Source organism: Tiliqua scincoides, chromosome 3, assembly GCF_035046505.1.
Source record: "Tiliqua scincoides isolate rTilSci1 chromosome 3, rTilSci1.hap2, whole genome shotgun sequence".
Taxonomy (NCBI): domain Eukaryota; kingdom Metazoa; phylum Chordata; class Lepidosauria; order Squamata; family Scincidae; genus Tiliqua; species Tiliqua scincoides.
Genome location: NC_089823.1, coordinates 80,354,969 through 80,381,171, shown reverse-complemented (window position 1 = coordinate 80,381,171; position 26,203 = coordinate 80,354,969). Strand labels below are relative to the sequence as shown.

Below are 26,203 nucleotides of genomic sequence, written 5' to 3'. Positions count from 1 at the left end.
ACAGCATATGGAGCTAACTGTAAGAAAAATACTACTGAATTCCAACTCCTTTCTAGTACATTGCTACTTGTGAGCTAATTAGGTGAAAAAAGATTTCTGATGGTGTGGTCCCTTAAGCAGAACAATGCAATGACACATAGGGATACATGAATTACGGCAAAAATAAGACTTCAACATCTTCAATGCGCACATGGAAGGATAGAATTCCATCTATTTCAACCAAAATTCCAGCTCAAATTGTCAATCCTAAGTACTGTTTCTCAAAAAGTAGCAATCCTATTTCTAAGATACTCGTATATTGATTTAAATGGGGTTTACCTCCAGGTAAATGCATACAGTACAGTATACAATTGCAGGCAAACTCTCCTGACTCAGCACACACTACATCAGCAGAGGGCAGCAGGTGCTCAGTTATGCAGCCTACAGAACAGGATATGTAAACTGATTTCAGTTTTGCTTCCTGGTACAAAGAGTGTCATCCTTTTGATAATGTTAAGCTTCAGTGGGGCGATAGTGCTGACCCTGGCTATTTGGCGCAAACAGGGTAACCAGATGTTGTCTTTTTCCAGGACACATCCTTTTTTATTCTTGTGTCCTGAAAAAGAACTTAAATGTCCACTTCTCCCTGTGAGCAGGCAGTGCAGAGCCTTCTTGTAATTAATAAATGATATGTAATAGTTTTAAATTTAATAATAAGTAATATAGTGTTTAACCACACTAAATCAATTTATGAGTGTTTTTAGCTTATATCTTATGTCCTACATTTTTCTTGGATGTCTTACATTTTGGGATGCCTTGTCCTCTTTCACAGTTATGACATCTGCTCACCCTGAATGAAAATGACCTCAATGACAGATTACTGAGCAGCTTCAAATCCAAGGGTGGGTGGTATTAAACAAAATTAAAAACCCTGTTTCTAAGTGATATATATGCTTCTCTGAAATAAGGGATCAAGTCATCAAAAATATATTTGAAGCTCTTCCACTAGAAACTAAAACATTGCTGTATGTTTTTGGTAAAAAAAAAAAATGAAGATGCAAAACTATAACAAATAAGATTTTTTAAAAGGCAGCCTATGGGGCTACTAGATACAAAAGGGACAGACCTATTTCTGCCCAATATTGCACATACACAACAGGAATCAAATAAGTACGTGTGTGGGCTGGCCAGAAACCTTGTCTAGAAGAGGAAATTGTGGCAGGTGCAACTCAACATGGAAGGGTTTATAAAGCAGGTGGCAGCTGCCACAATTTCCTCTTTCATACAATGGTTAAAGGTAGAGGCACTCTTAGTAGGCTCTTAGGCTTAGTACACCCCTTAGTAGGTCACCTTTGCAGCAGCCAGTATAGCACTATAATGGGCCTGGCAAAAGAAGCCTCTGTGTAGCCTTGGGTTCAGTTGAACTGAGGCTGCTATCCTAGCCACACTTTCCTGGGAGTAAGCCCCACTGAACTCTAATGGGGCTTACTTCCGAGTAGACATGCCTAGGACTGGGTTCTGAGGCTGCCATCCCAGCCACACCTTCCTGGGAGTAAGCCCCGCTGACTCTAATGGGGCTTACTTCCGAGTAGACATACCTAGGACTGGGTTCTGAGGCTGCCATCCCAGCCACACTTTCCTGGGAGTAAGCCCCGCTGACTCTAATGGGGCTTACTTTCGAGTAGACATACCTAGGACTGGGTTCTGAGGCTGCCATCCCAGCCACACCTTCCTGGGAGTAAGCCCCGCTGACTCTAATGGGGCTTACTTCCGAGTAGACATGCCTACGACTGGGTTCTGAGGCTGCCATCCCAGCCACACTTTCCTGGGAGTAAGCCCCGCTGACTCTAATGGGGCTTACTTCCGAGTAGACATGCCTAGGACTGGGTTCTGAGGTTGCCATCCCAGCCACACTTTCCTTTGAGTAAGCCCCGCTGACTCTAATGGGGCTTACTTCTGAGTAGACACGCACTAGGGAAAGTCTGACGAGCCCTGTGGGGTGCAAAGAACCACGGGCAGCAGCAAGCCAGAGTCGGCCTTTTGGGCAGACGGCCCCTTCCGCTCCAGGAAGCGCCGTCATCGCCCTGCGCCGAAGCCACGGGGACGAACGCCTGGCTGGCACCATTGGCAGCCCCGTCCTCTCGTGAGTGCGCAAAGCTTCTCCAAGGCCTGCACGGGAACCTTCCCTGGTGAGCTCCCTCCTGCCTCACGGAGGGGCGGGACTGGAACGGAGGACGCCTGAGGAACCAGGGGCGAGGTGAGGGAGCGGAGAGCACGGCTTGTGCTGGGAGGGGCACGAGCACTACCTGAACTCCAGAGCCCAGGTCAGCCAGGTGGGTAGACCTGGGCGCCCGCCGGACTTGGAGGCCTGAGCTCCCTGCGGGGTAGACCTGGGCTCCTGGCTGAGCTTATGGTCTCCGGGGCCGTTTGCTGGGTGGGTAGACCTGGGCTCCCATCCAACTGCCTGCAGCCTCTTTCAGGTGGGTAGACCTGGGCTCCTGCTTTAAGTGGCTGAAGTTTGCTGAGTGGGTAGACCTGGACTCCCACCTGGACCTGAACACCAGGTCTGCCTGCCAGGTAAACCTGGGCTCCCATTGCAGTTCTTCTAGGCAGGTAGACCTGGACTGGATCAGGCATGATCTCACCAGCCACGCCCACTGGTGGGTGTTCCCTGGCTGGCACCCGACTTCACTCCCCATCCCAAAGGGCGTCCTTCCCCGCTGGCACAACAGTTTGAGGGGGCCACGCATCCGTGGTCTACCCATTCTGCCCTTGTGCGGAGGTGGGCTTGAGATGTTGGCTGGCCAACTTCCTATGTTCAGCTGCCTAGCCATATGGAACTTGGGGGTCTGGCCTTAGATTCTAACCACACACCCCCACTGCTCTGCTGTCTTGCGCTTAACACCCAGCAGCTGTCCCCTTCTCTTCTAATGATGGAAGCAGCCCTGTAGTTACTTTCTTGGCCTCAGAGCCATAAGTACCAGTCCAAGGCATAAGGCTGACCTGTCCTCCTTCCAGCTTCTAGCACATGTACCTGGCAGGATTCTGTTACAATGGATACTTGAGGGACAGCATTTCAATGCTTGCAACTTCTTCCATTGTCAGATGTAGGTGAGGAGGGTGGAAACTATATCTGGTAGATTTTTGCCTTCCATATGAGTGTTGAAAAGGCCTGTCTTTAACTCCTACTCCCTGCAAAAAAAGGGCAGGTGTAGATTTCCTAACTAGATTTAAGTTTGTGCAGGAGTTACACCCTTTGATATGGAAGGCCTCCCTCACCTTTGTGTGTGTGAAGGATTTCAAGTTGTGAAGAAGGTCATTTCGTCCTGAAGTAGTTACTACAGTATCTTGGTTATGCTTAAAAGACAGGATGAGCAGAGCAATCCAAACTGCATGTTGGGCCAGCAAAAGTCCCTTGCGCTGATCCAGGAGGGTCACAAACATGCTGTAAGGCATGTTTGTGCCTCCTCGTGCGTTGGCTAGACCGGTGAGCATAGGTGCGCAGGCCTGTGAAGGCTGGCATAAACCTCCACACTGATGGAGGCACCAAGTCTTGTGTCGGCTGAGCTTGGCCAATGCAAGATTCTGGTGTGGGTGAGAAGGAGGCGGGGAGGACACAGGAGGGGGGCATTCTGGGGTGGGAGGAGGGAGGATGGTGAGTGGCCCATGGGCAGGCAGGTGGAGATTGGAAGGCGGGACTGGGACCCAGCAGTTATGCCAGATCCCAACCCCTGTTCCCAGGGAGTTTGGAGCGGCTTTAAGCCATTCTGCTCTCCTCAGACTTGCACCACCTCAGGAGGTGGTGCGAGTTAAGAAGACCCATAGGAGCCAGGGTGCCTTACTCAGGGGTAAGGCGAAAAGTTTCACCTTACCTCTGGCTGAGCCACTTTGGGCCCCTATCCTGCACTGGATACAGCGCAAGCCTCTTGGCTTGCCTGTTCCAGCGCAGGATAAGATTGCACCCATAGTTATAAATGCATACAAATGCACAGTGTAGCTTAATCCTATACATGTTTAGCTTCAGTAAATTCAGTGGGTGTGTTCTGTAGCATATAGAATTATAGCCTTAAGTACTAACACAAATATAAATATTGCAAAAATATTGCACGGTTATTGCTAGAGATGTTTTGAAAACAGTGTTTTTTTATGCAGAAGTAAGCACATTGTGTTCAGAAAGACATACAGCGCAATCCTATCTTGCACTGGAACAGACAGGCAAGGAGGCCTGTGCTGTATCCAGCGCAAGATTGGGGCCAGAATTGGCTCAGCCAGAGGTAAGAGGAAACTCTTCCCCTTATCCCCGGGTAAACCACCATGGCCCCAATGGATCTCTTTGGATTTGTGCCACCTCAGTAGTGGCACAGGTCTGAGGAGAACGGAGCAACTTCAAGCCGCTCCGTGCTGCTTGGGGAACAGGTTTGGGATCAGGCATAACAGCAGGGTCCCAGCTCTGCCTCTCACTCCCTGCCCACCCATCCCCTGGAACGCCATCCGCTGTCCGCACCCCCACCCTGGAATGCCTCCCTCCCACCTCCTTCCCACTCTTCCCAGACCCCAGCTTGGCTGACGCAACCCTCCTTCCCCAAGTCGGCATGGAGGCTGGATGCAGCCTCCATGGGCCAGCGCACATCCCTGCACTGGCCCAGCCGACTCCCGAGGAGGCACAAATGTGCTTTACGGCACATTTGCAACCCTCCTGGACCAGAATAAGGGACTTGCACTGGCCTAACCAACCATTAGGATTGCACCCTTAGGCTCTAATCCTATCTTACTGGAAACAACCACCCCTTATTTTCCACCTTGCATATTTTCTGAACAACTTCAGCCTAACCAGTTGGGTTAGAATAAGAACAAAAGAAGAGCCCTGCTGGATCAGTCCCAGGGCCCATCTAGTCCAGCTTCCTGTATTTAACAGTGGTCCACCAGATGCCTCAGGGAGCACACAAGGCCACAAGATACTTGCATATCACTGCCACTCGCTTGCATCTGGCATTCTATTTACCCTCACACCCCCCAGTGAAGACACTAGACTGTGGCTTGGGTTTAACATGGGCCACTTTATTAAACACAAGCAACCAATTTTCAATGCACAAATCCTACTGAATACCATCCCTCATTTGCCAGTCTGGCCATCTATGGCCAATTTGGATGACAAAAAAAAAAATTCCTATCTGGCCCTCATGATGAGCGACCAGCTAATCTACTATATGTACCGGTCATGGCATGTAACCTGTGATGGAGTTTTCCTCCAGTAATCTGTCCAATCTCCTTTTAGAGATTGGTCTAGAATAGGTTGAAAATACTTTGGGAAAAACCTGTGTTTAATCTGATGAATTATCTAAACCAGATCTCTTGTTGTATATAAAAACTACTCTCAATACAAAAGCTGTAACAGGAAAAAAAAATTATTCTGCTTTCATTCCAGGATTTGAAATGTCTAACAAAAAACTTATTATGGCTAGAGCTGACTGTCTAGAAAAATTACTCTCTGAAAAGAATTACCAAGATATTGAATGTCATTTTGCCTATCTTGAAGCTGTTGATATGACTGTAGACTATCTCCAGGAGACTGATATTGTCAAAGTTGTGTACAGAATCCTCAAAAATTGCCCTTTTGTGATACTGAAAAATAGGGCAAAACATTTACTGTCAAAGTGGAGAACACTTTACCGGGATCATGACCATCAGTCAATACAAGCTAAACCGGTATTACCTGATCATGCAAAAGAGGGTTGTGATAATCCTCAGATTGTTCTGGAAGGTGTAAACTCTTTGGAAAAACTCAGTCAACATGAAATGTTAGACACTGCCAGTTCCAGCAGGTGCACACTGTCAGAAAGCCATCCAAAACATCCTGGAAGTAATGTGCACAAATCTGATGCAACTCAGGCAGAACTTCTGGGACACACTAGTCTATCGCAGGATCACATGACAGCTGTGAGGTGCAAATGCACAGAACTTCTTTATGAAGCTTTGATTGATTCATCAACAAGTAATGAAGAAAGTAGAATGAAACGCATAGCTGAAGAAATTGAACAGAATGTTTTTGTCCTTTATGCTAAAAATGATAGAAAATACAAAAATTGCATCCGAAGCAAAGTGTCTAACTTGAAGAATCCTAAAACCGCTCACTTAAAACAGAATCTCTGCACAGGGGCTCTAAGTCCAAACACATTTGCTGCGATGTCTGCAATGGAAATGGCACATGATGAACTAAAGCAGCTCAGGGCTTCATACACAGAATCATCTGTTCTGGAACATCAACTTCCTCAAAGTATAAACGGTACACAAACAAACAAAATAAAATGTAGACACTGTGAGAAATTTGATTGCACTGTTACCGTTATTGCCAGGGGCGCTCTCTTCCTTCCTGGTTGGGTGAGAAATACGAACCCAGATGAACAGATGTTGACTTATGTCATTTGTAACAAATGCGGAGAGCAGTGGTATCACAGCAGATGGATTTGTTTGTGATAGAGATCATTGAATGAGTGAGAGAAGATACATAAACACTATATGGAAATACTCCAGTACAAATATCTGAATATGAAAATATTTAACATGCTTGTGATTCAAGAAAACTGCAGATGATTGTGTTGTAAAACAAATCATGTGAAAGAATATTATCTAGAAATCAAAGTACTGTATAGCCGTTTCCCATTGTGAATATTGTTATTGTCCTGTCAATGTAACATCTTTTATTTAAAGTCATAAAATATTTCTCTAAAAATTTGTCAAGACTGATTTTCAAATATATTAGTTACTTTCAGCTCTCATAAACCAACAGACTGAACTGTGAACTGGGATTTTTCCATTTTGAATCTTGTGTTTGCCATGAACTCCCTGGGAGGCCTTAGATAAGCCATTTCCTCTCAGCTCCCCTGCTGCAATATGGAGATCATGCCCTTCTTTCTGTTAGTTTTATGTCTTTCAATAGAAGGGGGGTAATAGCTTTAATTATTATTACTACCTTAGCAGTTGTAATGTTACTTTAACTTATGTTAATCCCCTGTATCTGCAGGGAAGGGTGTAGATTTCTGCTGCCACCTGAGATAGCAGCAAACCCTACAAGAAGCAGTTCACAAATCCCCTCCCGACCCATTGCACAAATGACTTATCTGGTCTCTGGTTATAGCTCTCCTGTTGCTGTCTCCTGTGCCTGGCTGTTTCTGTGCTGTCTGCAAAGGCTAACAGGAAGCAAGTTTGCGAGCTGAAAACACAAAGCTCAGTTGCCTTATACTGTCACACTCATAGGTCCATCTAGCTCAATACTGAGTGGCAGCATTTCACCAAGGTACAGAGCAAAAGTTCTTCCATTGCTGTCATATGAGACCATGTATCCAAATATCAAATCTTAGATAGTATGCATAAAAAAATGTGTGATCTAATGCTGAGTGAAGTTTTTTTTTCACATCTGGTGCTCGATCTCAATAAAATGAATGTGTGCTGCTTTAATATTCTCCAGTAAGGTGTGTCACGAAACATGTATGAATGCCCTTCAAGTTCAGGACAATGATTCTGCAAAAGACATCTTATGCTCTGCTATGACAGGGATCAAGTGTCCTCATCCTGATCCTACTCTGCAGCTCACACCCTTCCATGCTCTTGCAGGGCATTAGTTTGTCCTTAGCAATATCTGGGAATTGATTCATCTGCTGTAGATCATTCTTGCTCCATCCCGAAGAATGCAGTCTTTTTGTAAAAGTAGTTTCAGTATGCAAATGGCCTTTGACTTTCTTTAACTTTCACAATCTTTGCATCCCTAATTTACAGATAGGAAAATGAGGTTGAAAAAAATGCCTTGCACAAGTACACACAGAGTGTCCTTAGGCTCCATTAGTTATGATTTGAGGAAATAATACAGATTTTATTTTAGGCTACACTCTTCCAATTAAGAGTGCTTAGATCTGTTGAATTCAATGTAGCTAACTATAATTAGTTCAGTTTCAGCCCAATCCTATTCTTGAGATATACCAGCATATGTCCATGTATGGTATGTCCATGGGCAGGAGGTCTGGTCTAGAGGGTTGAGCCTCCATTTGCCTGAAGATAACATCCGAAGGTCGCCAGTTCGAGGCCACCGGCACCATGTGACCTTGAAGCAGCTGACAAGCTGAGCCGAGCTATTCCATCTGCTCTGAGTGTGGGAGGATGGAGGCCAGAATGTGTGACCAGATCAAGAAAGATCTTGTCTCATAGCTGGTATGAGTTCCAGACTTGCATCCTTGCCATGGGTGTTGGGTCAATCATGCAAAAAGTGAGTGGTTTCCTGGTTAGGAAGCCCTTGGCTGGTCTCAACCCCATTTTGCCTGGCTCCCAGCCTGCATATCTGTGCAGTGAACTACCATTTTGCCTGAGTGCTGTTGAGACTCCCCTTGTTATTCACCCTAGTCCCTAATTAAAGGGTTCCATCCAGCTGGTGAATGTCCCCACAGGAACTTGAACCCTCACCATAGAGTTGTATGCTTGTTTCACATAGCTGCCCTCTCCCAAGAAAGCTATCTATGCTGGTTCTACTCACAAAGGTATTCCTTGGATGTTAGTGTTCTTTGGAGGGAATAAGGGGACTTGAACTCTTTGTGCAGAGATTCCTAGCAGATCTCTGTGTTCCCTTTTCTTTACTGATGCCACAATAGCTCCTGTAGGGGATGTGTGGCATCCTGGTGTAGATTGTGTGTGTGGGTGTGTGTGTGTGGGTGTGTTTGGTACACCTGCCCATGGTTACCGAAGTGCTTGTTGCTGTGCTGGTTACGCCCAGTGGTTGGCAGGGGTGAGTCCCCCGCCCATTAGCCACTCATAGACCCTGCACCTGCCCACATTCCCTGATCTGTTCACCCTAGGAGTGCCTCTCTGGCCACCAGTGTTGGGCAGGGTAGCTGTGGTGATTGGCTCTTGTGAACTTCTCATTAATGACGCTTGGATGTAACTGGACGCTGGGTACTGGACTGTTAAGAGTTTCTATGGACACTGTTGGTGTTGCTGGTGAATGTCCCACAGGGACTCAAGTCCTTGACACAGAGACTGGCATGTTTGTTTCACATGGCTTCCCTCTTCCAAGGGAGCTGTCTTTCTACCTTGCTTGGTTCACAAAGGGATCGCTTGGATCCTTTAGATGTATGTGTTTGTATGAGTGGGTTCCTAGCAGTTCTTTGCTTTAGCCATTTTGCTGCTGATGCCACAGTAGCTCCTGTAGGAGGCAGAAGATATGTGACATCTGTCAGGACCACAATCCAAAGGTAACAGGCTGAATCAGAGTTTCTATGGATGCTGTTGGCATTAGTGGAAAGGGCTGTATGGACCAGTATGGGAGTATGGCATATGAGAGTGGTGGATGGCATTGCCTGGATAGGCTTAGGACATACCAGTCATTGCACTGGCATCAGTATGCCATCAACGCTGTATCCAAATAGGATTGGACCATTCGTTTTATTGTACAATTACTGTGTTCAGTTGTATGTACATGTATATAGGGCCATATGACCACTTAGTCAAAGCTTTGCAGCCATTCCTCCAGGCTTTGGAGGAGATTATTTGGGAATGGGATAGGATAGAAGAAATCCCACACATGAAAGTTGTGGGTATTCTTTTTTAGTCTGTTTGCTATATACAATAATTCTCACTCTTTCAGTGAGAATCATTCACAAGGTAGGAGCAGAATTTTTCTGTTATTTCAGCTGACAAATTCCACAGTTCTTGTAGATAGCTTTCCAAAATGTTTATCCACATTGTAAAAGAGGAAGCGCACACAATCTAAAGATCCTTGAGAGGGCCTTGAAGCATGATATCTACAAGCAGAGGCCATGAAGGCAACTCAAGGAGTGTTATAAACAAGATATGATATTTTATAGTGCCATCATATACTCTGTATGTGTATACAAAGTGCCATCAACTCTGTAGAATTTCACTAGTAAAAACTGATTCCTACCAGTGTTCCCTCTAAGCTGCTTGACTATGCTGCTCAAAACAAAATCTCTACAGACGTTGGAGCTCAGACTTCCTGGAAGTCTGACAAAAACATATGATATTGTCATTGCTGAGCATCTGGAGACATTGCCACACAGCCACAGAAGGGGCCTATGCAGCGGCACAGACCCCTTATGGGAAAAATGGATTTCTACCCTTCAAGAACTTACAATCAAGCACAGGGACAACTGAACGGAAAGAAATAGGGGTAAGGAGGAGAATGTGTGTGTTTATACCAGCTATAAATCTGAGGGATCTGAGGACAGTAGATTATTCTTGAACATGTCAAATCTGAGTCAGCGACAAGACTTTCAGGTCAATATATTAGGCAGGCAGATGGAGATGTTGGACTGGCCAGATAGGGAGACTTATGGGGCATAGAAATCCAGTTGGGTATCTTTAGCATATAGGTGGTACTATCATTGTTTTACTTCTTCATACTGTATAACTAGTTAAAAAGGGAGGGAGAAAATCACATGATACAGTGCTCTAGCAATAGTAAAATTACAGTCACATGCAGTCTGATCCTATTTGAAAGTTTCACTGATTTCGGGACTTGCAAGTTAAGTATGCCACTATGCCTTTAAAGGCTTGAAACATAAAAATAAATTGGATGTGTTTCAGCTGTAAAGTCAGCACTTCAACCAATCAATAATACATGTGACAAGTGCCAATACAGAAAACATTAGAGAGTTACAAGTATCTAACTGTCGTAAACTTGGGGGGGGGGGTGCTCGGAGTTCTTGGTTCTTGAACCCTAAAGACCTCAAGGCCCCCCTGTCCAGTAGTACTGCCACCACCCTGTATGTGCCAGTGCCTTAGTCCAGGGACACTGAGACCCTCTAAGCTTAACTCTGTCCCTTGCAGGCACTGAGCTCTTTCTCCAATTAAAGCTTCAGTCCTCAAGTTACTAGACCTCAATGAGCACTTGGTAGCTTGCTAAACGGCTAGGCAGGATTCTGAACCTTTGTCCCCAACAGACAATGAAACAGTTTGGTAAAAGAGATTTTAGTTTATTAAGTACATAAGGTTACATAAGGCAGCAAATTCTAGAGGCATAATAATAATAATAATAATAATATAATATACAGTATTTATATACCGCCTTTCTTGGTCTTTATTCAAGACTTTATTCAAGGCGGTTTACACAGGCAGGCTTATTAAATCCACGCAGGGATTTTTACAAATTGAAAGAAGGTTCTCTCTTTCAAGAACCACCACATTCAAGATGTTACACTCCGATCTGGTTTACCATTCTGGCCTCCATCCTCCCACGCTCCGAGCAGATGGAACAGCTCAGCTGCAGCTTGCCGGCTGCTTCAAGGTCGCACGGTGCCGGTGGCCTCGAACTGGCGACCTTGTGGATGTTAATCTTCAGGCAAATGGAGGCTCTACCCTCTAGACCAGACCTCCTGCCCAGACCAGACCTCCTGCCTAGATAAACATCTAGGAAACATATCAGCAATAAAATAATAAAGCTAGTTGGCTATCTCTATTAATACCTATCTCTCACCTGGGTCAGTTACTCTTGTAGATTTCTTTGCTCCAGGCTACCTGTGAGGCCAGATGCCCATGGTGGACAATGGAGCTCACAGCGTGCAGGATGTTGCACCCAAAACTCTGCCCAAGAACAGGACACACCCCTTGGGGCACTCATTAGTATACTTCTTATGCTAATAGTACTGAGGTGACTTCATACTTATTTAGACTGTCCAATCAGAAACTTTTGAGGACAGAACCTTCTTGGAGTGAGTCTGGTTGCTAGCCCTCCTAGTTCTTACCCCTCCCAACTGGAGATCCATAGCTCATTCCATTCCCGTGCCCCTCAGTCTACTGAGGTGTTAAACATTCCAATTGGTTTTAATTCTTGTTGTCTGTCCTTTCTGGTCAGCAAAGGAGAGACAACAATCTTTTTGTTTGTTTACTCACATTCTTGCAGCTAGGAACTGCTAGCCACTTCTCCGTTACTGACTTAGTTTGGTTTAGGCTTCACATGCTAACCTAGGCCTAAACTGTACGTATTCATGACACTAACCAAGAGAAATGGAAAATGTTTCATGTATATCCACTTTTACACAAAATTTTAAAATGTCATGGATGCTACAATCTGATGCATATTTTCATGGAAACAAATTCCACTGAAATGCAGTTTCACTAATATATTAATTAGTGCATGTTAATCCAGACTGCAGCTACTCAGTGCTGAAGGGCTTGAACTCTTTACATGCATAAGCATGCAATCCCAGGAGGGTCACAAACATGCCATAAAGCACTTTTGCGCCTCCTTAAGAGTCAGCTGGGCCAGCAAAGGGATGTGCGCTGGCCCGTGGGCGCATTGACTCTGACAGGGTGCCTTGTGTCGACTGAGCTTGGCCAACACAGGGCTCTGGGATAGGCGGGGAGGAGACGGGAGGGAGGCAATCTGGGGCAGGGGTGAGCAGGTGAGAGTGGGAGGTGGGGCTGGGACCCAACAGATATTCTGGATCCTAGCCCTGTTTCTGAGTAGCGCAAAGCAGCTGCAAGCCGTTCCACTCTGCTCAAACTTATGCCACCTCCAGAGGTGGCACAAATCCAAGGAGACCCATTAGGGCTGCAGTGGCTTACCTGGGGTAAGGGGAAGAGTTTCCTCTTACCTCTGGCTGAGCTGCTTTGGGCCCCAATCTTGCACTGGATACAGCACAGACCTCCTGGCCTGCCTGTTCCAGCGCAAGATAGAATTGCGCTGTAAGGATATTCTCTGTCACTATATGGTTTGGATCCAGTGCAGGAGTGGCCAAATTAAGGACATAAGAACATAAGAACAGTCTTACTGGATCAGGCCATCAGCCATCTAGTCCAGCTTACTGTATCTCACAGCAGCCCACCAAATGCCCCAGGGACCCTCCAGATAACAAGAGACCTGCATCCTGGTGCCCTCCCTTGCATCTGGCATTCTGACCTAGCCCATTTCTAAAATCAGGAGGTTGCACATACACATCATGGCTTGTAATCCATAATGGATTTTTCCTCCAGAAATTTGTCCAATCCCCTTTTAAAGGCATCTAGGCCAGATGCCATCACCACTCATCAATGAGTTCCACAGACCAACCAAGGTCAAAACAGGAAATAACTTTAACCACAGAGAATGAGTCTTCAAGACTCATGACTGTTTGGTTAGATGTAAAGATAACCTGGGAAGCAGGCAAGAACATGCAGGACACAGAGCTGTGGAGGAACATGTGACATGATAATCAGATGCTTTAACAGTTCTCAAGAGGGAAACTGCAGGTAGAGACACATCCAAAGTCATGCCTGGTTTGATTCAAGGTGGAAAGAAAATCACTGCTAAAAGTTTCCCACAAACACTTGTGTAAGGCAGCTGTCCTGAAACTTCAGTCTCTAGAGACCTTTACACTTCTAAACGGAAACTTGGGGAGCAGTACCAGTGCATGTGAGGAGTACTGAGCAACCACAGAGCACCAGCGCAGTGATGCAGCACTGAGCAGGTAGTGGACACTTATGGTGCGCTCATGGAGCCCCTGCAAGGGTCCCAGGAGCATCAGGATTCCTAGGAACATGCTTTGAGATACTCTGGTCTAAGAACTTACAGGAGAGTACAGACAGTACTATTATTGCATGTGCATTTGCAACAGCCCTTCAGCGTTTTGTGTTGCTGGAGCCTGACCAAGCACCTATGGACTTAGGTTTGTTTGTCTCAAGTAATGCTGCCAGTATAGAGAGATAAATGTTTGAGTGTCTTTTTTCTAGTGTGTTTTTCTCCAAATCAATAAGGGTAGTGGGGGCAGGTGAAAGCTGGTCACATAAATAAGCCCCTCAAGCCTTAAGGCTATACGTTAGGGCTACCTCATTACAAGACATCGAATGAGTTTTTTTTTGCAAATAAAATATGACTTGTAAAATAAATAATTTCTAAATCACCTTTTTTGAAGTCTCTTAAAGTTAGGAGGGCCCCAATAGCATGTCATTTTAAAAAGTGAGTCCCGGTGCTAAAAAATTTGAGAACCACTACAATAGATGCTACTTTCCTGTGCATGGAGTTGATGAGTTGGTGGAATCATCACTCATAGGTTTCTGTCTGTCATGCAACAGTTATAAGACAAGGAGTTTCTGCTCACAGAAAACAACCACTTCTACCTGCTAGCTTTTAAGCCAGTGACTTTCAACCTTCTCCATCTCAAGGCACACTGACAAGGCACTAAAATGGTCAAGGCAGACCACCAGGTTTTTGTCAATTGACAAGGCACACCATGCTGCCAGTGGGGGCTCACATCTCCCATTGGCCCTATTAATAAATAACCTTCCCCCAAATTCCTGTGGCACACCTGTGGACCACTCGCGGCACACCAGTGTGCCACAGCACAGTGGTTGAAAATGGCTGTTTTAAGCACCGAGTACAGTGATTTTCAACCTTTATCGTCTCCCGGCACACTGACAAAGTACTAAAATTGTCAAGGCACGTCACGCTGTTGTTGGGGGGTTCACATGCCCCAGTGGCCCTACTAATAAACGACCCCCAAACTCCGGCGGCACACCTGCAGACCATTCATGGCCCACCAGCGTGCCATGGCACAGTGGCTGAAAATGGTTTGACCGAGAGCCCAATCCTCGCCATGTCTACTCAGAAGTAAATCCCATTGTAGTCAATGGGGCTTACTCGCAGGAAAGTGTGGACAGGCTGGCAGGCTCTGAGCGCACTGCAGGTGCCACAGAACTGACAGTAGCGCCTGGGCAAGGGCGGGAGGAGCCCTGAGAGGGCGCAGCGGAGCAGGAGCGTCAGTCCCCGCCCGGCGACCGAACCAGCTGCTTCGGGCAGGAGCCAGCGAGAGGGCGAGGCGAGGCGAGCGCCCTGGCAACAGCCGCCCGGCGGGGAGGACGCGCTCGCCGGCCCGCTGTCACGTGAGGGCAGGCCCGCCCCTGGCGCAGCCTCCGCCATGTTGTCTTCCTCCGCGCCCCTCCCCCTCTGGCCGACGGCAGCGGTGGCAGCCTGCGGCTTCGCGTCCAGCCTGGCAGGTGAGGCGAAGAGCGCCCGGCGCCCCCTGCGTGTGAGCGGGCAGGTAGAGCGAGGCGGGGGGGGGGGGCTGCTCCCTCGTCCGGGAACGGGGCTGCTGCTGCTGCTGCGTTTCTGGGGGGAGGGAAGGGTGCCGCCTCTGCCTCTTCTGTCCTGCTCTCCAAGCACCGCGTCGCCCGCTTGACTCTGCGACCCGCTCGGTGCCGCAAGAGGGAGGCCCCAAGTGCCTGGGGCAGAACCGGGGCCGCAGTCCCTGCACGCCCACCTGGCACTGAGACCCGTGGACGGCAGTGGGACTCGCTTGCGGGGAGACATGCGCAGCAGCGGGCTGTGTGAGCTGGCCCCACACCGCCCCCTTGACAGGAAGTGTCTCCCCAGGCCCACCTTATAGGGTGTGCCCCCCATGCCTCCCCACATCCACTGTGTAGGATATGCCTCCCCACATCCACTGTATAGGATATGCCTCCCTATGTCCACTGTATAGTGTAGTATGCCCCTCATGCCTCCCCACCTCTACTTCATAGGGTGTGCCCCCCATGCCTCCCCACCTCCACTTTATAGAGTGTGCCCCCCATGCCTCCCCACCTCCACTGTGTAGGATATTTCCCCTATGCCTCCCCGCATCCACTTTATAGGGTATGCTCCCTATGCCACCCCGCGTCCACTTTATAGGATATGCCCCCTATGCCCCCCACTGTATATGATATGCCCCCTATGCCTCCCCCACTTTATAGGATATGCCTCCCCACATCCACTGTATAGGATATGCCCCCTATGCCTCCCCCACTGTATAGGATATACCTCCCCACGTCCACTGTATAGGATATGCCCCCAGTGCCTCCCCACGTCCACTGTATAGGATATGCCCCCAGTGCCTCCCCACGTCTACTGTATAGGAAATGTCTCCACATGTCCACTGTATAGGAAATGTCTCCCTGTACCCACTGTATAGGAAATGCCTCCCCATACCCACTGTATAAGAAATGTCCCCCATGCCTCCCCACCTCCACTTCATAGGAAATGTCCCCCATGCCTCCCCACATCCACTGTATGGGATATGCCTCTCCATGTCTCCCCACATCCACTTAATAGGAAATGTCTCCCCATGACTCCCCACTTTATAGAAAGGGGTACTAGAGAGATGTGATCCCCACCAAAGGACCCCCCCTTTGGTAGGGATGTGATCCAGTTGGGTTCTCCCTTCAGGGATCCCCTTTCCTTGCCATATAGACTTAGAAATACTGTATTGAACTTCCTTGTAAAGTAGGAAACTGGGATCTCTTAAAACTGCTCATTTGCCGGTTTGTTTTCTTTCCTGGTGTGTAAGTGCAGCAGCGTGATTAATGATCCTGTGATGCTGAGGCAGACAGTGGCTCAGTGGAGAGAGAGAGAGAGAGAGAAACTTATCTTCTTGGCTTCTCAGCTGGCACATGATCAGTCTTTGCTCTTGGGCAATTTCTTAGTACCCTACTGATTAAAATCACTGGACTGTCAGAAGACAGCTTTCTTCTTCTGTATGCCCCTTTTGTCTTCCTTCACGTCTGGTACTTTTCATATAGAATGTACCTTTTCTATCTGAATAAAGATTGAGCAGTTTTTTTGTTTCTGTGGTTAAGATAAATCACTTTGAACAAACATTTCTCTGACTACCTGTGCCATTGTGTACAAAAAGAGAAAAAACTTTTGCTTTGAACTTGAAAAACTTGAAATGCCAACTTTTGCTTGCTTGAAATGCCAACTGAAACAAGCTACTGAGCCCAAGTGGTGCCACAAAATAGTGTCTTTGTTGCTTTTAATGTTGAGAACCAGACTGTATATCATTTGTTATTCCTGCTATAAGGGCGAACAGGAAAATGTAGGCTGTTTTGAAACATTTATTCAGAACATTATGTAAAAGCAACTCTTGTCATTGGAAAACCATCGTTGTATCTGAGACAGAAATTTTCTGGTTTGTAAAGAACTACAATGAGTTTTGTTTAACTTCAACATTCTTGAAGACAGAAATTTGAATTTCTGCAGCCCTGTTTCTTCAGCTTGTGCCTGAATGCCCCCAGTTTCCTTGCCTTGTAGTTGTTGTAGAATAGGAAAGAGAGAGCTTGTGTGAACATATAGATAAGATTGAACTGTTTCAGGCTTTCATAACTTCTACTTGAAGAAGTTTCTACTACTTTCCAAGATACTCTACTACTTCACTGTACCTATGGCTAGAAAGTATTTCCTAACTCTCTGTCTTATAGCAATGTCAGTCCATAACTGGGGAAATTCCTTGCCTTTCTGCCAACTTCTAAAATATTTGAAAAGATTAAGTGGGGTGAACAGTTTTGATCCCATCTGCAAAATAGTGCAGATTTTGTGCTCACTTGTGCTAAGAAGAGGTCAGGAGTCCAGTAAACTAAAGCTGTATCATGTTAGATCAGCCACTGTAATGCCATGCCAATGCCAGTTTGGAAATGCAAAATGGAAGTAGAAAAAGCAATAACCAGCTGGGGCTGGAAAAACAGAAGTGCCTTGTTAACACCTTGATATTGTTCCGTTACAATTAAAATACCTACTCATTCTCCAACAGGTTTATTTAGAAACAAGCAGGGGGCAATCCTACACATAGACTCAAAGCTACATAAATTGTAGTCTCTGTAAAGTCTGAGCTGCTGAAGAGGAGCCTCCCATGCCACCATTCACCACTTTGTAAACCTCTCAGTTCTTTTGGTAAGCTGGGGTTGTTCCCAGCACACCCCACATTTCTTCTTTACAGAGTCCACACAGAGAAAGGGACAAGAAAGCTGCATTCAGATCCTTGGATCACAGTGAACTTATCCTTTCTTTCATCCAGGCTCTTTAAATAAAAGCAAAAACATGGAGCATGCTGGGAATAACCTCAGTTTACAGAGAAAAGTGAGTGGTGAGCTTTGTAGAGCAGTGAGCATGGGTGGCTTCTCTTGCACATCGTGTTCTGACTTAAGTAAAACTCAACTTATGTAAGCATGCCCAGGATAGAGTCCTTGCATAAGTCGAGGACTACCTGAAGATAGAGATCATTCAATGGGATTTAAACAGTCTAACTTCATGTAGGATTGCAGCCTATGGTTTTTTTTAAATTATGCTTATACACTTTCCCATTTTAGCTATTATTGAATTAAACAAAATATTAGACAAATTCAGAATCAAATTCATGTTAAAAAGAGCCCAGCACACTTGATATAGCTACTTATTAATTTTAAAGCATTCTTACCATCCAGTTTTAAAATGTTTAAATGCCTTTTAATGTCTTTTAAAGTATTTCTGAAGTTTTCTGACTTCCCTTAAAGTATGCTTATTTAACAACAAATTTAATTGATGCTTCAGAATAGTTGTATTATGAGCTGAAATTACAAAAGACAATCGCCATGATTGTGAGTGGCCAAACCGGTTGTTGCAACAGTCTGTACTTCCAAGAACGTGTTATTTATAAGAGGCACTGAATGCTCACTTAGTTCACAGGGAGTTCCTGCACAGTGCCTTCTGTTGTGCACTTGCAGGTGAATGCTTCACACACAAAATCTCTGTGTTTTCATGCAAGATAAAAAAAGGGGGATGAAACAGAGTGTAGTTTTAGTACTGAAAACAACAAAAATGGATGAAAGGAGAGAGCTGCTTTTTCCTTTGGAAGGTGCGGGCGTGAGACGTTGCATGCTTGCATTGCATACTGCAAATGGATTTGTTGTCACGGACTCCAAAAATTGTATAGCTGCAGTTGCAGCACAATTGTAGGACACAAAAAATGCTAAATCTACACATTTTGCAAAATCATTTTCTTGTTTGGTGAACAAGTGTTTCTCTTGAATTTGCCTCCCAAAGTTTTAAAAACTTTTATAAAGACACACTATATCTTAATACACAATTCATCCCAGTTCTATAGCATATACACTACTTGTACATGAGAGGTACCAAGCTATTTTATAATTGCATCCAAAAACCATCTTTTGCTCCACAGAAGAAACCTCAATTGTGCAAAGAGGAGACAAATTTTTACATTTCCCTCTAGAGCAAACTGTGTGTTCAAATATCTGCTCTTGAGGGGCCCACAACCCCCAGGAACATATTTGGGAGGGGGGGAACAGAGCCCTGCAAGAGGAAAGGGCACAAAAATTGTCTTCGTCCCCCCACAAATAGGATTACTTTTGCTCACAGAGGAAGCCTTCAGCTCAATAAAGATATTAATCTTAAGACCCAATCTATATATTATGCAGGGAAGTGATAAAATTCTGTACTGTTCCCCTTCAGACTGCAGATGAGGAATCATATCTTTCAGTCCTCTCCCATGTAAAAACAATATTCTGCATGTAGTACACCAGCAAATTGTAAAATATTAGAGCTGGAAAGTCATCTAGTCCAGTGGTTCTCAAGCTTTTAGCACCAGGACCCACTTTTTAGAATAAGAATCTGTCGGGACCCACCAGAAGTGATGTCATGACTGGAAGTGACATTATCAAGCAGGAAATTTTTTAGCAATCCTAGGCTGCAATCCTATCCACACTTACCCAGGAGTAAGTTCCATTTACTGTCATTGTTAAAAGCATATATATACATAGTAGCCTGTTAGAAGTACAGATGCGTAACATTTCCCCCAAATGCAGTCACATAGCATGGTAGCGTCAGGTCTATTAAAAATAAAATACTGAAATGACTGGGGACCCACCTGAAATTGGCTTGCGACCCACCTAGTGGGTCCCGAACCTCAATTTGAGAAACACTGATCTAGTCCATGCTCAGTGCAGGCAACTACAACAGCATTTCTGACTGATGACCATACTGCCTTTGCTTGCAAATCTCCAATGGGGGAAAGTCTCCTACTGCATTAGACAAAATGTTCCTGTGTCAGACAGCTTTTATAGTTTCAAAATTCTTCCTCACTTCTAGTCTAAATTGACTTTTCTGTAGTCTGCAAATTTGGTAAATATCCCCTCTGCCTCCTTACCCAGGTCATTTATAAAAATGTTAAACAGTATTTTAGGGAGAGGTTTTGGCTACCCTCTGTTCCCCCAGTGTGTTCATTTACTATATGCAGTGAATCATTTTGCAGAGGAAAGTATTCTAAAATATGACCCTGCACGTGCAGGCTGAAGTGGAACTTCTGTCACTTCAGCTAACCATTTTTGCATACTGTGTAAATTGGGTCTAATTTATTGACATAACTGGATAAGTTGAGTGCTAATTTATCAAGTTTGTAAATGGCACATTTGTGTCAAATTAGATTCATATACGTATTTATTTTAAGTTCAAAGTATTTATAAAAATGTTTGTTTTTCCTTAAAATATACATATAATAACAGTAAAGCAACTTACATTACTCAAAATTATTGAAACAAAAATATATCTTTATATGCAATCTATACTGATCAAATTAAGTGTTTGTTTTACTGGAACACAATTCAGTTAACAGAAGGAAGTGGTTCATCCTTAGGTCTAACATCTTTACCTAGTGACGCAGCCAAATTCTTCCATATTTATTCAGGAATAAGTACCACTTTTCAATATTTCCATGTAAATCTGCATAGGATTGTAATCTTACAAAAATCTGTGTAGAATAGCCATTTTTTAAATGGATGAATTGAGTTATAAAGAAGTTCACTTGCTAAAAAATGGGGAGAATTACCTAATTAATGGATTCTTCTAAAGTGGAATATATACATAATATACATTTTAGGTGATACTATATATGAGATCTAGAGTTGTTATACATGTAGGATTTTTATATACAGTTCTTATATGCTGTTTCAAGTTTGGCACACAGTGATAAAACTTGTACAGTACTTGAATTTTAAAGGCTTCTGCCAAGAAACAATGTTACAGATTGTGATTTGTCTTATTTTACACTCTGCCTTTTTTCCATTGTCTTCCCAGTGCAAAATCTCTAAATTACTAAAGTGATTGAGTAACCAGCCCTCCCTAATTGTATATATTGTTTGGTCATGCCAGGTTAGCTGGCATAATCTGGTTCCCAAATTTTTAAGTGCCTTAATGCATGCAGTTTTCTACAAAATGGATCTGTTCACTTTCCTTATCTGCACCTTAGTTTTGTGCTTCTGTTCTCACCCCCTCCCCAGCTGGTGAAAGCTTATCTCTGGCATTAAACTTCCTTTTTTTATTTGGCTGTCTTGCTAAAAGTAGCTCACGAAAGTTTCACTTCATCAAAAATACGTAAATTTAAATTATATGATTATGTAATGGTGCTTTTGTATCTCTTCTGTATAGGGCAGTGGTTTTCAAACTCTCCAGGAGAGTTTGAGCCACTGTAAGTGCTTGGGGGGATGGGGGGGAAGGCAGTGGGGGTGGGTGGAAGGCAGCGGCACAATCCCCAGGATTGCGCCGCTCAGGGGGCTGCAGGGGCTTAGGAGCACTTAACCAAGCCTCCCCAGGGTGCGGGGAACCCAGTGCGAACCTTTGGCAGGGCTCCCTGCAGCAGTGAATGTAAAAGCGGAGCGATCCTGCCTCGCCTTCGCTAAAGTGGAAGTGTAGCGTGATCGCTCTGCTTTCACATTCACTGCTGCGGGGAGCCCTGCCAAAGGTTTGCACCGGGCTGTCTGCACCCTGGGGAGGCTGCAGGAGGCTTGGGTAAGTGCTCCCAAGGCCCTGCAACCCCCTGAGCTACCTCCACCCTCCCCAGCACACCTCCTCCCACTTACTGTACCACTGCTCAGTGGTCCAGGAGACCTCCAAGCCACGGAAGCTGGGCAACTGCCCTGTAGCCCAGCTGGGCTAGCATGGGCAGGAGCCCGGCGGTAAGGCTCGCAAACGTGCCTTATGGCACGGAGTTGTGCCGCCGAGCACAGGATTGGGCTCTTAGTTGTTACGAACTTGCATTCTGCAATTTAATGTTAGATGTATTATTATAATAGTGCGTCAAATTATTTAGCACCTTAAACACATTTAACTTTTAAAATACATGGCTGTAGCATGTCCGGTAGTAACAGAGTCTCTCTTGTTTGCAGGTATTTGATTATCATGATTTATGCTGAACAGTAAAGGTAACTATTCTGATAAAAAATTTCATATGCTAGCAGTATTTGATGTTTTGAAAACTTAAAAACAAATGAATTGTGGGTATACTGGAAAATACAGTGTAATGGTGGTGGTTGTACTGAACTACTTAAATCTTGATAATTTCTACATATATTTATTTGCTGTTGAATACAGATGTACAGAAAAAGAGGGCACTAGCAAATCATAGACCATAATTTGTATCCAAAGAACCATGCAACTAGCTCTGTATACCCAAGGAAACTTTCAGTTTGTGTTTCTTGTGTTCCTCCAAGCTGCAGGATAATCCTTTTCTGAAACTGAGTAAACGTTAGAAGTTTGGGGTAGTCCATGAAAGTCTTCCATTCAAAGGAAGAAACTGAAAAATTCCGCAGGCCATGCTCAAGCTCTTGGGATGTGCCTCAGGAATCCCAGCCTATGAGTTCAATACAAAGAATTGTGACTAGAAGGCAAAAAGCTGCATTCCACAGATTTTGCACAAAGGTTCATGCAGTGTGTAATGAGTAGGTTTGATCACACAATTATACTTCTGCTTGCTCAAGGGTTTCACAGGCAAAATAATGTTTTTTTAAAATTTAGTTTTACTTTTCTAATTTAAGTACCTAGTGCATTGGTTCTTGAACTTTTCCAGCCCACGGCTCCCCTGATCCTTGTGGCCATTGGCCACAGCTCCCCATTACATCACTTCACCTCAGTTACCCCCAAAATGGGATGAAGGTGTTATAATTATACACTAAAAACAAAAAAGCAAGAGAAGTCATACCTGCAGCAGAGCTGCCAGCACTCTGAGTTTGTTAGCAGCACACCTGGAGGTTTTTGGAAAGGGACTTTTTTTTCTTTCTTGTAAGTGGAGGAGAAGTGATGAAATTTGCTGGGGGAGGGGAAGACTTTGTTTTGTGTGTATCTGCTAATTGCAAACTGATGTGACACTGAGACCCAGAGACTGTTTGGCTGCAGTCCTAACCTCACTGTCCTGGGAATAAGTCCCATTGAACACAATAGGACTAACATCTGAGTAGACCTAGCTAGGATTGTACCCTTTGTCTTATACGTAATAGCAGCCAACCTGGGAAGTCCCCCCTCCCCGAAGGAGGCAGGAGGAAAAAGGGGGGTGGCTGAGAAGGAATGGGTATTTTTATTTTTTATCATTTTGGGGGGACAAAGCTTGAATGATCAAGAGTGACTTTTTTTCTTTTTTGAAGGGGGAGGATAAAGAGAAAGGTGAAGATCCTTGGTTAAGCTGACACAGAGCCCAATCCTAGGCAGGTGTACTCAGAAGTAAGTCCCATTTGGGTCAATGGGGCTTACTCCCAGGAAAGTGTGGATAGGATTGCAGCCACACAGAGCAAGATTACAACTCACCCCCAAAGTAGATGGGGGCTACTCACGCACATACACCCCAACATGCAGATGCCACCCTATTCCCCCCAGGCAAGACGGAAGAATGCAGGCTGGGGCATTTGGACACCCTCCCTCCACTAAGAGCAGGATGTCCCCCTCCTTCTGAAGCGGAGGAAAGCATTGTGCTGCCTGTCTTTACTGGTGGAGCTCTCTAGTGTCAGGCTTCCCTTCCAGTTTGGTGCCTGCCAGGAGGACACCACAAACAGCACGCGCCTCCCTTCTGACCAGGAGGGAAGTCTGAAGTGCAGTGCCTGATCAGATGCAGCACCTCTGCAGCCCAGCCAGCCTTCTCTCAATTCAGCAGCAAGAAGCCCCGTGCTGAGCATGCCTGCTGGCAGGTCCTCCCTGGAGCACGAGCAAAGGTAGAACCTACAGAAGGCTGGCAGGCAATGAGATTCAGCGAGGGTGCTGCGCGTGTTTCCAGCCAAGCCTTCTCTAGTGCCAGAGGATGATGGAGAGGGCTCGGTAAGCACACGCAGCGCCGCCCAGCCAGCTTTCTCTGGGGTCGGGCTTCCTTCCCAGTACGGAGGCTTCTGCTCGCCAGCCAAGCCTTCTCCGGACCGAGAGGGAAGCAGTCCTACTCTGCACAGCACTCAGTGCAATCGCTGGCCCAGCCTTCTCCAGACAGGGAGGGAAGCCCAAGCGCACACAGCGCAGGAGGCTGGAATGGCCAGGCTGGCGACCTGCCCAATGCCAGGGAGGCTCCACCACCTCCCCCCACCATGTTTCACCTCACACTGCCTCACCCACCTTGTTCACAGCCACAGAAAAGCAGCAAGTAGGGAGGCAGCATGTGCAGCTGAGCTGAGCACTATAGCCACCTCTCTCTGAAAGATGCCTTACAACACCCCGGGGGCTTGCCCTACCTCCTGAGGGAGTAATGCTCAGTGCCCTGCCTCCTGAGGGAGTAATGCTACTGCAGAACAAAACAGATTACTGAACTGATGATGTTCATGTAGGAAATTCAGGTGTAGAAATTGAAGATTTTGGTCATTAATGAGTACCTGGTTGGACATGATGTTAGGGTTACAGGAATGGACCTCTCTTCACTATGGAAGTTATGCTGCCACTAATAAATCGACTGGATGAATGCATCCAAGAGTATTGCCTGGTTATATGTGTGCATATATGTTCTCTGGTAGACATACTGTTCACCTTTCTCTTCCATAAATGCCAACGTCATTTGGTTTTATGCAGTAGCACTCTTCCCAGGCTGCTTCTGCTTCTCCCAGACATCCCATTCACACAGATCCTAGTGACTATATAGCCTCAGAAATACTGCATCTGGCCGATTTGCTTCATGAGCTTTATTGGAGAGCAGGATGGTTATAGTAACAATAGTTGTGGTTTTAAGATGTTTCTGGCTGAATGAAAAGGAGAGCCAACTGACTCTATCTGAAGTGTGAGAAATCTACATAAATTATAGAAGACTCTTTAATTACATTAAAATCTCCTGTTTTAGTGAGTAAATGTTGACAAACTAAAGTGTCCTTGATTATTACTAACACTATATAATATTGCATTTGCAGTGTGATTCAACAGATGTTTGTAACCAGCAGAAAAATTTAGGTATGATTAATGTCTCTTTATTTTACAGAACTGGACATCAGAAGGTTCCATTCTTGAAACTATGGCAACAAAATCATCTCTCCTTAAAGTAATTCTTCTAGGAGATGGAGGAGTTGGGAAGAGTTCAATTATGAACAGATATGTCACTAACAAGTTTGATACCCAGCTGTTCCACACAATAGGTGTAGAATTCTTAAATAAAGATCTGGAAGTGGATGGACACTTTGTCACCATGCAGATATGGGACACTGCAGGTCAAGAACGTTTTAGGAGCTTGCGGACTCCATTCTACAGAGGTTCTGACTGTTGTCTTCTCACTTTCAGTGTAGATGACTCTCAAAGCTTCCAAAATCTCAGTAACTGGAAGAAAGAATTCATTTACTATGCAGATGTCAAAGAGCCTGAAACGTTTCCTTTTGTGATATTGGGCAACAAAGTTGATATCCTGGAGAGGCAAGTGTCTATGGAAGAAGCCCAGGTCTGGTGCAGGAACAATGGCAATCATCCTTACTTTGAGACCAGTGCAAAAGATGCCACTAATGTTGCAGCCGCTTTTGAGGAAGCTGTTCGAAGAGTTCTTGCAACTGATGATAGGTCAGATCACTTGATTCAAACTGATACAATAAACCTTCACCGGAAACCCAAGCCTAGTTCATCATGCTGTTGACTATTTAGTTTTATTTCTCAGCCATATAGTTCTAACTTGGAATAATAATAGATCAAATATGGTATAATGAATGCCAGTCTAATATATTATATTGTAATATTTTACTGCTTTGTGTGTTAGGTAAAGAAAAGCTATTCAACAAGTGATCTATTGCTGAGTTAGCAGTGTCTGACATCGGAAGGTACTAGCTCAGTTCATTTAATTTAAAAAGTTTAAATTATACTAAAAACTTGAAAGTTCTGGAAGCACTACTTGGAGGACTTTTTCTGAAATTGAGGTAGAAAATCAAATTTTATATGTATGTATATTTTTCTGAGCTTACTAGTCCATGTTTTGCTTCACTGAAACCTTTTCATATAGCAATAATTGTAGGTATTAAACATTGTTCCAATTCTCATCTTTAATTTTTTTTTTTTTAATTCTAAGCCAATATAAATATCTCAAGGGCTTTTGTGAGTTGCCTAGTGTCACTAAACTATCTGTAGATTTTAAGTTAGGAAATAAATCTGCATACATAGAACTGGTGTTGTGTGTGTTCCTCCCCTCCCCCATGTCTTCATAAGCTTTGATGGACCATGAAGTATGGTTAGTATTGGTAT

The 26,203-nt window shown here is 44.9% G+C and overlaps 2 protein-coding genes across 3 annotated transcripts; both read left to right on the top strand.

The window, feature by feature from the left end:
- The first annotated feature begins 2,084 nt into the window (after positions 1–2,084).
- Positions 2,085–7,341, top strand: TCEANC (transcription elongation factor A N-terminal and central domain containing). The gene is made up of 2 exons (XM_066621806.1): positions 2,085–2,236; positions 5,405–7,341. The coding sequence occupies exon 2, from the start codon at positions 5,413–5,415 to the stop codon at positions 6,451–6,453; it is 1,041 nt and encodes a 346-aa protein (XP_066477903.1). The 5' UTR covers positions 2,085–2,236; positions 5,405–5,412; the 3' UTR covers positions 6,454–7,341.
- Positions 7,342–14,751: 7,410 nt separating this feature from the next.
- RAB9A (RAB9A, member RAS oncogene family) lies at positions 14,752–26,124 on the top strand. 2 transcript variants are annotated; one of them, XM_066620837.1, is made up of 3 exons: positions 14,876–14,952; positions 21,919–21,954; positions 24,966–26,124. In XM_066620837.1, exon 3 carries the CDS (start codon positions 24,999–25,001, stop codon positions 25,602–25,604), a length of 606 nt encoding a protein of 201 aa, XP_066476934.1. In that variant the 5' UTR covers positions 14,876–14,952; positions 21,919–21,954; positions 24,966–24,998; the 3' UTR covers positions 25,605–26,124. The 2 variants fall into 2 exon arrangements, with proteins under 2 accessions (XP_066476936.1, XP_066476934.1); XM_066620839.1 differs by lacking the exon at positions 21,919–21,954 and having other exon boundaries at positions 14,752–14,952.
- The last annotated feature ends 79 nt before the right edge of the window (positions 26,125–26,203 follow it).

Excerpts from the sequence above, each read along its gene's own strand:
- TCEANC (XM_066621806.1), top strand. The coding sequence starts at position 5,413 with ATGTCTAACAAAAAACTTATTATGGCTAGAGCTGACTGTCTAGAAAAA.
- RAB9A (XM_066620839.1), top strand. The coding sequence starts at position 24,999 with ATGGCAACAAAATCATCTCTCCTTAAAGTAATTCTTCTAGGAGATGGA.